Source organism: Vigna unguiculata, chromosome 2 (genome assembly GCF_004118075.2).
Source record: "Vigna unguiculata cultivar IT97K-499-35 chromosome 2, ASM411807v1, whole genome shotgun sequence".
Classification (NCBI taxonomy): domain Eukaryota; kingdom Viridiplantae; phylum Streptophyta; class Magnoliopsida; order Fabales; family Fabaceae; genus Vigna; species Vigna unguiculata.
The window spans coordinates 1162447-1174306 of record NC_040280.1 but is presented as its reverse complement, the minus strand read 5'-3'; the positions used below and the strand labels follow the sequence as shown (position 1 = coordinate 1174306).

At 32.9% G+C, this 11860-nt stretch overlaps 1 protein-coding gene across 2 annotated transcripts; it reads left to right on the top strand.

Annotated features, from left to right (window-relative positions):
• The first annotated feature begins 6019 nt into the window (after positions 1-6019).
• On the top strand, positions 6020-10832 carry LOC114173806 (protein indeterminate-domain 5, chloroplastic-like). 2 transcript variants are annotated; one of them, XM_028058430.1, is made up of 5 exons: positions 6020-6281; positions 6398-6443; positions 6562-6789; positions 7153-7549; positions 9398-10832. In XM_028058430.1, the coding sequence occupies exons 3-5, from the start codon at positions 6597-6599 to the stop codon at positions 10488-10490; spliced, it is 1683 nt and encodes a 560-aa protein (XP_027914231.1). In that variant the 5' UTR covers positions 6020-6281; positions 6398-6443; positions 6562-6596; the 3' UTR covers positions 10491-10832. The 2 variants fall into 2 exon arrangements, with proteins under 2 accessions (XP_027914231.1, XP_027914230.1); XM_028058429.1 differs by having other exon boundaries at positions 6021-6443.
• The last annotated feature ends 1028 nt before the right edge of the window (positions 10833-11860 follow it).

Below are 11860 nucleotides of genomic sequence, written 5' to 3'. Positions count from 1 at the left end.
GTAAAACTATAGTGACACATACTATAGTGTCAATCTATTATTTTGAGTAATTTATTTTCAAAAAAAATAGTTAAACATATATAACCATTATGACACTAATTTCTATATAAATTTCTTATTATTTGACAGCTCTTATTATTATCAAATTATTTGTTTGAATGGATTAGCCAGTTAATATATTTCCTCATAAACAATTAGAAAGCAATTCCTACAATATAAAATAGGCCATAACTATCATGCGTAAATAACTCTATTCTTTACATAAAATGAACAATTCTTTTGTTAATAGTTATGATATTGTTCTTAAAATATGAAACAAGAATTTTTTTCAATTATAAGTATATATATATATATATATATATATATATATATATATATATATATATATATATATATATATTATCTTTGACAATTGTTTTTTTTTAACATTTTTCTAGTGTCCTTGTATATTTACTATTAATTAATATAATAAGGTTATTAAAGAATATTTTTTTACTTTAAAAAGTATTATAAATAGATATACTTTATTTTAATACATCGTGAACACGATCATTTTTATATTTTTTAATAATAATTAATTTTATAAATAAATATGTATTATATATATATATATATTAATTATTAATTATATGTATATATCATTTTATAAAAGATCAGTAACAATATCTATTTAATATTTCAATAGTATAAACTTATAATTATAAGGATAATATTTGAAATAATTTTTAAACATATAAGGAAATTCTTTATACTTTATAATATGATATAAAAAGTAAATTATTGAAATGATACCTCAGTATAATATTAAAAATATATTATTACTAAAAATTTAAATAAATTAGAAAAATAAATTACAAGTAATTATTTTGAACAATTGAGTTACTAGTCTAAAAATAAAGTATCCAAATTTAAATTATTTTTTTTTATTTTCATTTAAATATCTTAATTAATATTTTCGTTCATTTATTAGTGTTAAATTAACTAGTTAATGATAAAAAATTAAAAAGAAAAGTAAAAAATTGGGATTCAATAGTAATTAATTAAGAAAAAGTAAGGACAAATATAGAACTAATAGGCCTAAGAAAATTATATTTAAGCTTGTAATTTAAGTTAAAACATCTCAGTTGAGTTTAAAATAAACTAAATACAATATAGATTTTACTACTATTGCACCTGACATATTTTTTGTCTACATAGTAATATACATTTAAGGACAACCTAATTCTTTCAATATTTTAGATACAGTTATTAGTATCTTCATAATACCTTAAAATAATTAAATAAAAAATAATTAAAATGAAAAACAATACAAATAGTAAAATCCTAGCTATCATACTTGTAAAATAGTAAAAGCAAATTTAAGAAATATTCTAAAAATTAAAATAATAAAATTAGAAAATAAAATAATAGTAATGATAGATGAAGTTGAACCCACAATCTCATCTTCATTTCTAAATCTACCAAACCAATTTTATATTTTCCAAATATTATATAATATTAAAATATGTTATATACTATTAAAATAAATTTATTTATCCAAAATTACTAACCTAATTAAAACAGAATTTATCCTCTGCAAATTAATCTGTAAGAATTTTTTAAAAACCTCCGCATTAGGTTTGCTACCACTTATTTGCAAAGGTTATAATCGAAGAGTTTTTTTTTTTTTAAGGGTTTTAACCTTTTTCATTGGCGACTATTATTTTGTACAAATTTGAAACTTCTTTTATTTACAACTATTTTATTGGAGAGATTTATATCCTTCCTTTTTTTTCGTTTTTTTGTTAGTACCCTCTTCAATATTTTTGTTATAAAAATATTAATTAAAATAAATGTATTTTATTAAAACAGTGGAAATACAATAAAATAAATAAAATTTAAACTATATTAATATAAACACTTCTAATATATAATGAAATTTAAAATTTGTCCATATATTACAAATTGAATTTGTAATATTGTTTATGTTAGCAATTTGGGTTATATATATATATATATATATATATATATATATATATATATATATATAATAAAGTGTATTAGGACTATTATATTATTAGTCAAAGTATTAAAGTGATATAATTAAATAAATATATGGCTAAGAGTATATACATGTCATGATATATTAAATGTGTATATGCCAACAATATTCTAATTTGATGAAGGGACCAAATTAGAAATATTGAAATTAAGTAACATTACGTACTATTCCCTCCCCATCAAGAAAGAAAATTCAGAGGAAACCTTCAGATGCTCTACAGTTGGAAGACCATGCTAAGTACTATCTTTTCTATCTACTATTCCCAATAATAAGGTAGCTTTCAATTCTTTGGATTATTAGGAATTGTTTAATTATCATTATATTGATGTTTTCATAAACCAACAAGTGGTATCAGAGCCGATGGTTAAAACCGACTAAGACGAGTGCAATATGGTCATTGTATCGAAAGTATTCCTGGCAAGGGTTTAAAGTAAGCATGTCCCATTAAGAAGAATGACGGTACAGAAAAGACAGAAAAAGAGTACTCGTGGTTGGGAATGCTTTCGCTGGAGGAGGAATGTACCAATGTGGTTGAAGGGACTCACACTTGAGGGGGAGATTGTTAGGAATCCAAGTGTGAGTCTAAATCCCACATTGGCTAGAAATGAAAAAGTAGAGCACTATATAAGGATAAAGACCCGTCATAAACACATTGCCTTAAGGTTTTGGGTTGAGAGTGGTGTCAATACCTTATGTGCCTTATGTGGTTGGGCTATGTCTCATTGATGTTGTATCTCCCCCATTCAAACCTCCTCTATAAACCCAACAATTTACACTTTCATAACTAGAAGTAATTACAACTATTTAAAAAAAAAAATATTAGCTTCACCAAAATAAAAAGAAAATACAATTTATGAATCATTTCTCAACATTTTCATCCCCTTCTTCTTGATCTTCATACATACCACTAAGATATTTTATCATTTTTTTTCATCTTGATCTTCACCAACAACTTGTAAAAAAGAAAATAAATTTAATAATCGTTTCAAATAATGATTACATACTTGTTGTGAGACCCGCTTCATCTCTTCCATTTTCTTTTCCTCTTTCCCTTTTACTTTCACCATATCACTGCTGCCACACTCACAGAACAACACAATTTCACTTCACCTTATCCATTATGTTTTCTCTGCCATCTCTCTAAACTAGTGGATTGAAGCTACCATTCTAATTCACTCTCCAATTCTTCAGCAGCAAACGAACCTGGACCTAGGGCAGAAAACTTCTCCCATAATTGAATTCCCTCTTCATCCATGTAAGTTAACTCTAGTTTCCCTTTTCTCTTCAATTTTGAATCCGGGAATTCCATCAGTGCTAATTCAATTTAGGATCACATTCTTACCCTATGAACCTGTATTTCAGCTCCCTAAGTTGTGCGTTTGGAGGTGCTCACTGTTAAAAAAGGGTCTTGCTTGTGAGTAAATTCTAGAGGTAAGGGAAGCTAATCGAAATTCTTCTCATTTAAACCATGAACCATGTTTGATTCAAGCTTTGTGTGCTGAATTGAGGTTTGAAACGCATGTGTGGGTGTTTGATTGTTGTTTGCCATGAATTCAGTGCTCCTGAATGCGGGAACAGTGGAGTAACCTGGTATTTTCGCCTAGGCGGGTGGTTCTCGCTCAAGCGAAAACACTAGAAAACCCACCCCTGTTCCTGTGCGATAGTTCACCTAGTTTTTAATTTTTGCCACTATTAGAGCCTTGCTCAGGCGAGACTGACTCGCCTAAGCGAGATGGCCTCTTGCCTGGGCTAGAATGTCTAGCTTAAGCGAGAGCCACTGTAGTGGGGTACCTCAGCTTCTGTTTTAAAGAGTAAAATTATATGTTCTAATGTAGTTTTGTGCAAATAAACTCTTATATGCTTGGAATGTCATTATTAATGTATTGTGTGATGAAATTGGATGAATATGAATTATAAAGAGCTGTGGCTGGAATAGAATTTCAAGGGAAATTCAGGTGAACTTGTTAGTGTGTGTAAGGACGTGTGGAATCCATATTGGTTAGTATTCTGAAACTCCAATAATCATTCACGCTCAGATAGAGCATAATGGATTATGTCGTGAGGAGTAGCAGGAGGTCCTAGTCCTTGGACTTGATCAAGTCCTAGACGCGAAGGGGACTTACCCTGGGAACAGTCGGGTGATAACTCCTTGTGTCCAGACTCTGCAGAGTCTGGGAACCGTTACAGGTGCAAGCCACCAAGAGCTCCAATGTCGCTTACACAATCCGGATATCGAGTCTAGAATTATACGATTGAACTATGTGTTATGAATGATATTTATATTGTGAATTATATCATTTTTTTCTCTTATTTCAGTTAGCTTACCCTTTTGTTTATGTTTGCTTGTCCTTGTGTGTTCTCCTTTGCAATGATCACCTACTGTTGGTGTGAGCAGAGCCGAATCCAGATGATGACACCCCCTTCTGAGCAGGAATTGATCCTTACTTGATGTTGTGATAGTTTTGGGCCAGATCCCGTGGAGTCTTAATTTGACGCGTAGTTTAGGCCTTCTTCTTATATATCTACCCTTGTCACCAGGGATTTGCATGGCTATTTTTGGATGACTGTACCAACTGTATATACTTATATATATATATATATATATATATATATATATATATATATATATATATATATATATATATATGACTGTTATTCCTACTCTCTGCTATGCATGATCATAATATAATGTTTTATTTGATAACGTAAAAAACTATTAAATGGGATGTTACACTTGTGAGTAGAAACTGTACGTTTTAAATATACTCACAACTATTGTTTATAAATAAGAAATGATACTCATACTCATCATAACAGTTGAGGTAATATAATTAGATTCATACACAATTAAATGGTGAAAAAACACCCCGCATGAAATACAAGGTTAACTTATTTCAACTTAGTTGTTATGATTTTTAAATTTAGATTCTGAATGTGGGAATAATTATTGTTATCATCATGCATGTATCAACATGAAGAACTTTATATCCTTTAAGTGACATCGTAAGAGTTAATCATCATGCATTTGTCACTGTTGTGTCTTTAAAAAACATTTTGGAAGATGAAGGTGGGAGGAGGAAGATACTTTTATATCTCAGTTTTTAAGTGATGTGAGACTATTGGATCTGATAGGAACAATTGGGATTGTGTATTAGATACCATCTAATTACACAAATTTGAAGCATATAAATAAAAATAAATCTTATTTCATGGAATTGGTTTTAGTAGATCTACTTAAATTTAAATTTACACAAGAAAATAATTTCTAGAAGGATCACTCAAAATATAAATAAAAGTACATAAATTTTTTTAATAAAAGTAATAATACAATTTTTTGAGAAAATTTTGTTAATTACACACAGTTATCTAAGTTTTCCATTCAAGTAAGAGATTGAGATGTGGTGATAACTCCAAAAAAATAGCTTACTTTTATAGTATTCTTTTGCAATTTTCTTTTGTATATCGCTTCGGAGGAACTTTAATGAACGATCACTTAAACATCCAATAAAATCTTATTATTTTAATATGATACTAGAATTATTAAAAATTTGTTTTAAATTAAAATTTATTTGACCTATAATAAAATTTTCATGATTTTTCAGAAACCTGACATTACTTACCCAGTTTGCTAACGTGGAATTAGTGTTAACATTTTTTGATAAAAGTTTTGAAGAATATAGATGTGAAAATATCTGATATGAAAAAATACATTTAAGGGTAAGGAGAATAATAATAATTGAGAATTGGCGTGTAGGAAAGGAAAGGAGGAAAGAACAAGTTGTGTTTGTTGGCAATAAGAAACGAAAGAAGAGAGAGATAAGAAGACTGTAAGGCCTAGGGTCGGTGGCCCCAAACCATCCTGTGCTAAGGGACACACTAGACTGTGCTGTGTAAGAGCTGCATAATAGGGACATAAATTACCCTCCATCCTTCATTTTGCTACTTCACCACACTAAATTATTTTCCCCTCACAGAATGCACACTTAACAAGGATCAGGAAAATGTATAAGCCAAACAAACGGACAAAAGAGAGAAAGAGAGAGAGAGAAAAAAAAAATGAGATATGGGTATGCGTATGGGGTGGACAAGTATGCTAACTATTATTTATGTAGAACGCATCAAATGATTGAGAAATAAGGGAAGAAGAAGAAGAAGAAGAAGAAGAAGGAGGTAGCTACTGAAGAAGCAAAATTTTATGCATAACAAAACAATAACTGGCTAGCTAGCTAGAGAGAGATGAGTAGGTTTTCAGAGTGATATTGTTTTCTTCCTCTCTTCCTCTCACAATTCTTGCTGTCTCTTTTTGATAAAATTCTTCTTGGTGTTTTCTGGGTTTAATCTCAAACCTTTTTCAAGAGACAACAAAGCACCCAAAATCAAACATATATATAGCCTCACTCAGGTCCTACTTCTTTCTCCTTTTTCATTCATATGCCTTTTGTTTCCCTTCTTCTATTCTATTCTGCTTATATGATTTCCAACAGACACCAATATATGAGAGTTTTTTACTTCTGTTTCAGAACTTCCAGATTTGCTCTCATCTTTGGAAAACAACATGGCTTCTGGTTCCTCATCCACACCCTTTTTGGGAATCAGACAACAAAATCAAACTCAGGTTTCACAACACCACCAACCCTCCACAGCTGCTTCATCAACTACTACTACTACTACTACTACTACTTCTACTACTACCACCACTCCAACCACAGTGCCTCAGAAGAAAAGAAGGAATCAACCAGGAACACCATGCAAGTACCTCTATATGCATTCTTCATTAGATTCCATTATTACTTCAAAAACCATTTGCATGTACATGGAAAATACCCCTTATGTGTGATTTTGTTTCTAGAAGAAACAATCATGACAAGGAAACCCTAAATCCTGCTATTACACAGGACTAGGAATTCTTTAACTCGGTAAAGCTTGAATACAATGGCAAGGCTTTTTAATTTCTTCTATGCTTATACATTAAATTTTTTTAAATCTTGGCTATTCACTCTCAGCATTAAATTTTCTAACTATTAGTTGTTTGGCTTTATTCAATAAAGTTTTTCTTTTTGAAATCCCTGGAATGGGAAGAACAACGTGTATGTATGGATGTGTGTGTGCAGATCCAGATGCTGAGGTGATAGCACTATCTCCGAAGACTCTAATGGCAACAAACAGGTTTATATGCGAAGTGTGCAATAAAGGGTTCCAAAGGGAGCAAAACCTACAGCTCCACAGAAGAGGACACAATCTGCCTTGGAAGCTGAAGCAGAAGAGTAACAAAGAGCCAAAGAGAAAGGTTTATCTGTGTCCTGAGCCCACATGTGTTCATCACGACCCTTCAAGGGCTCTCGGAGATCTCACTGGCATCAAAAAACACTACTCTCGCAAACACGGTGAGAAGAAGTGGAAGTGTGACAAATGCTCCAAAAAATATGCTGTTCAATCAGATTGGAAGGCACACTCCAAAACCTGTGGCACCAGAGAGTATAGATGTGACTGTGGCACCCTCTTCTCCAGGTATCAACAACAATCCAAAATTACCTTTGTTTCTAATATTGAATGTTTGGTGTAGCTAAAATATTATCATACAAAACGACTTTTCAGTTAAAGCCATTCTAAGCGCAATTTGACAGGGAAAAGGATAAACGGACATGTATCATATATATTACACACACTTTTCACCTAACTCTTCTAAGAAAAATGAACTTCTTATGGATACTAGGACTAGTAGATTTGGGTAAGTTTTAATGTAAAAGAAAGAAAAAAAAAATGTTTTCTTGGTAGTGTGGAAAACAATTAGTTTTTTCATACCCATTTTCTATTATTCTATGTACTCTTTTGTTTTGTCTCTGTCTTTTCTCTTAATTAATTATTACATCTCCCATTGTTATCTTTCCAATCTAGTAGTCCCAGTGTGAAAAGGGTGTAATGCAAACTCAGTATCTATCAATGGTCTACGCAAGAAAAACTTTTGATAAGAAAAAGGGTTGTGAAAATAGTAAAAAGCGAAAGGAAATTTCTCAAACAAATGCTGTCCTGATATATCAGATTTTTTATCCTGACTTAACAGGGAGTAAACTGTGGTGAATGTAAAAATAAAAGAAATGTGTTTTTGCAATGTTAAAACGTAAAATTGAGGAAGACCGTTCTACTTTTTGTTGTGTTAGTTTATGTGTGGGTGTTAGTGGAGGGACGTGGAAGAGGCAGAAGACTGGTCGCACGTGAGCAGTGTAGAAAAGTGTTTGAAAAATTTGAAATGTTTTGAGAAGAAAAAACAAGGCAAAGCTCAACTTTGTTCCTCGGGAACATCGCCCCTTATCCTTATTCCCATTCACGTGTAGTTATAAGCAACAATGTAAGAGGGGGCACAGGCCCAGGCACAGTGATACTGGGTTTGTTCTCACATGACTTGGAGTTGCATTGTTTTGTTTTGTTTCGTGTTGGATACATATATATAATTCATACGTGTACGTGGTTTCAAATATGCTTCATCAGGTACAGTTCGTTCATGCTCCTTATTTATTGTCACACTGGCCCTTTGTTTTTTCAAGTCATTTGTGCAACAAATTGAACCCTCTGCATTAATGTTGCATACATAGTTTCATGTTTTTTCTCTCACTGAGAATTTCCGAGAATTTAGCAACTCTTTTGTTGGTACGATCGTTTTCACAAGAATTTTTCTCAGGGCAGAAAATGGACAACTCATGGGGCAGTTTGCATTTATTGAGGCTGGACCCATGCTGAGTTTATTATAATTGACTTTCATCAAATCTGTAAATAATTCTTTCTTCTCAGTGATCAAAGAGAGGACTCAAAGTGGTAGTTCGATAAGGAGTTGTTGGTGTGTATCACATTTTGGCATAATACTCTGGGCCCTAGCTCTCTTTCTGTCATACTTCTATTAATTTCAAAACACAAGATCCAATTTCAACAACAAAATTATTTTCCAAATTGAATACCTAATTCTCTATTTTCCCATTTCATGCTTTTGGGACCCTCTATGCATTTGATTGACTATGTGTAACATCACCATAAAATTAAACATCTTTCTAATTTTATATTTCATTCTTCTTTTGGCAAGTGTGAAATTGTTCATCAGTGGTTGTGAATCAAGATGGTTGTATATATTCTTAAGGTGGTTGTATATCTTTCTAATTAAACATCTCTTATTGTTCTTAAGGTGGTTGTATATATTCTTCTCTTCTAACCCTTTAACCTATAATATACTTGCAATAAGATAGGTCATGAATCAAGATTATATACTTGGAGAAATTTAGTTTGGATTGTTTTCCTAGTGCTAGTTATGTGTATATAAACAACATTTGTGTTCTTCAATTCCAATAATATGTTATTAACTTGTTGCAGGCGTGACAGTTTTATCACTCATAGGGCCTTTTGTGATGCTCTAGCACATGAGAGTGCAAGACACCCTTCAAACCTGAACCCTTTGGGAACCCATCATCTATATGGCACAAACCACATGAGCCTAGGACTAGGTGCCCAACTTCAGAACCAAGCACCCTCTGCTAACAGTTTATTGAGCCTTGGAAGTGCACCAAAGTTTGAGCACTTAATCTCTCCAAATCTGCACCATTCATCTGCATTTGGAGTGCAATCTCCACCCCACTCATCATTCTTCATAACTGACCCAAACCAAGCATTTCAAGACCTTCAGTCTCAGCAACAAGGACCCTTATTCTCAACCAAGCAACTCCACGGTCTTATGCAGCTCCCTGATCTTCAAGGAACCAACAACAACTCCACCTCTGCCTCATCACTGTCTGCTTCAGCAAACAACACCAATCTCTTCAACCTCAGCTTCTTTCCTAATACCAATACCAGTGGCAGCATAATCAACGACCAATTCAGCAACATAAGTGGAGGCAATGACCAAGGAACAACAACACTCTATAGCTCTAGTAGCCCTGTAAGTAACCAAGTTGGTTCAGGCTTGTCTTCACTCTTTGGCAATTCATCTTTGCAGCAAGATAACATGTCCCCTCACATGTCAGCCACTGCATTGCTTCAGAAAGCTGCTCAAATGGGTTCAACCACAACCACCAATGGTCCCTGCTCTCTTCTTAGAGGAACAGAAGAATTAGGTATAAGGTCAAGGATGGAGAGTGAGCACAGTAACCATCTGCGCGGATTGATGAACTCCTTTGCCAATGGAAACGCTTCCATATTTGGCAACGTGAAAGGGAACGAAAACAACCTTGGCCAGTTTCACAACGTTGTGGAGGAGCCTAAGAAGATGTCACAAAATCTTGGTTTGTGCTTTGGAGGGTCTGATAAGTTGACCTTGGACTTTTTGGGGGTTGGAGGAATGGTCAGAAACATGAACAGTGGTGGGTTTTCACAACGAGACCAACAGCACTCCATGGGAACTATGAGCCCCTTGGATCCTAAATTGGAATCAGCACAACCAAACCAAAACTTTGGAGCCTCAACACTCTAACAAGTTGGTCAGACAAAACATACGTCATCTCTCTGTGCTTTCAAAGGGATTAGTTTCTTCCCGTCACTTAAAAAACTAAAAAACACAAAGTTGGGTAAATTTGTTAGGCAGAAAAAAAATGTTTATTGTTTTAGATATATGTTCTAGTTCTTAAGTTTTCCCTTTTGAAGAAAGTTCCACTGCCAAGTGCTAAGTTAGGGTTTCGTTTCTAAAGTATGCAATATCCATGTATTTTTCTTGAAACATATATGGGTCCGTTTTCCCCTTTCACTCACTTTCACTGTAGAAATTTCATTCTCTTTGACAGTGATAGATATCTAATAAATTTACTGTTGCATTGAATATTACGACCCTGAGGTAAATAAATTAAGGAAAATAGTTACTAACAGTAAAAGCACGTGGTAAAGACCAGGCTCTGTACAATACTCACCAAACGAGGAAGCTGGCTCTCACTTTCTGAGAATCTTCACATGTTGGCTATATTCCAAGAGAAGCGACAAATGCTAGCTGCAGATTTCATTTCAGTTTAACTATTCTCCTCTGGTGTTATATAATATTGACTAATTAAAAGGGTTTCAAAAACTTTAAAACATAGCCAATTAACAAGTTTTTTCTTTTTTCTTGACTAGCTAGTACTTGCATAGAAAAAGACTAAGCATGGCATTAATTTGAGCAATTAATTGTGTTGACATTCTTTTGCTTAACAAAGACTCAATAGACAGTAGCATTTTCATATAAACATTCTTCACCAAGTTGACTACCTTTGAAATTGGTACTCTCTTTCTCTCTCTCCTTTTTCAACTGCTTGCATGATGCATGCACTGTAGCGTACTTCCTTAGTCGTAAGGGTTAGCTTTCACATCATTTATTCAAGTTCTGAATGATTTTTAGGAAGTTAATGAGGGTGCTGGCTGACCGTACTGTATCCTGCAGAAAAAGTAGCCTGCAATGTTCGTTAGAGCAATTATAGGTAAGCATTATGTGACACTTTTGTCGCATGTGATGCCATCTGATACCACTTATGGGAATCATTTAGTCCGTGACCAAGAAAACTCAGTAATGTTACCTCGCCTTTAAAATAGGTTACTAGGTTTTTCCCTTTTCTTTCACCCTTTTTATTTTTGGACATTCTGGAATAATTCATTCAGTGTTAAACAAAAGGGTTTCACCACTCTAGGACATTCTCCTACAACATATTCACTACGCAATGTAAGTTCTAGGGATTCATCCAGGTAACTTAGATGATAGGTTTCGGTGGAAGGTTGAGAGGTAAACAAACTGAGAAAATAATGAAAATTATTATTTTTCGTTTTCTCATTCAAAACAAAGACTTGTATGCTTTCTTAGGGAGATAAATAACTTGTGCAAAG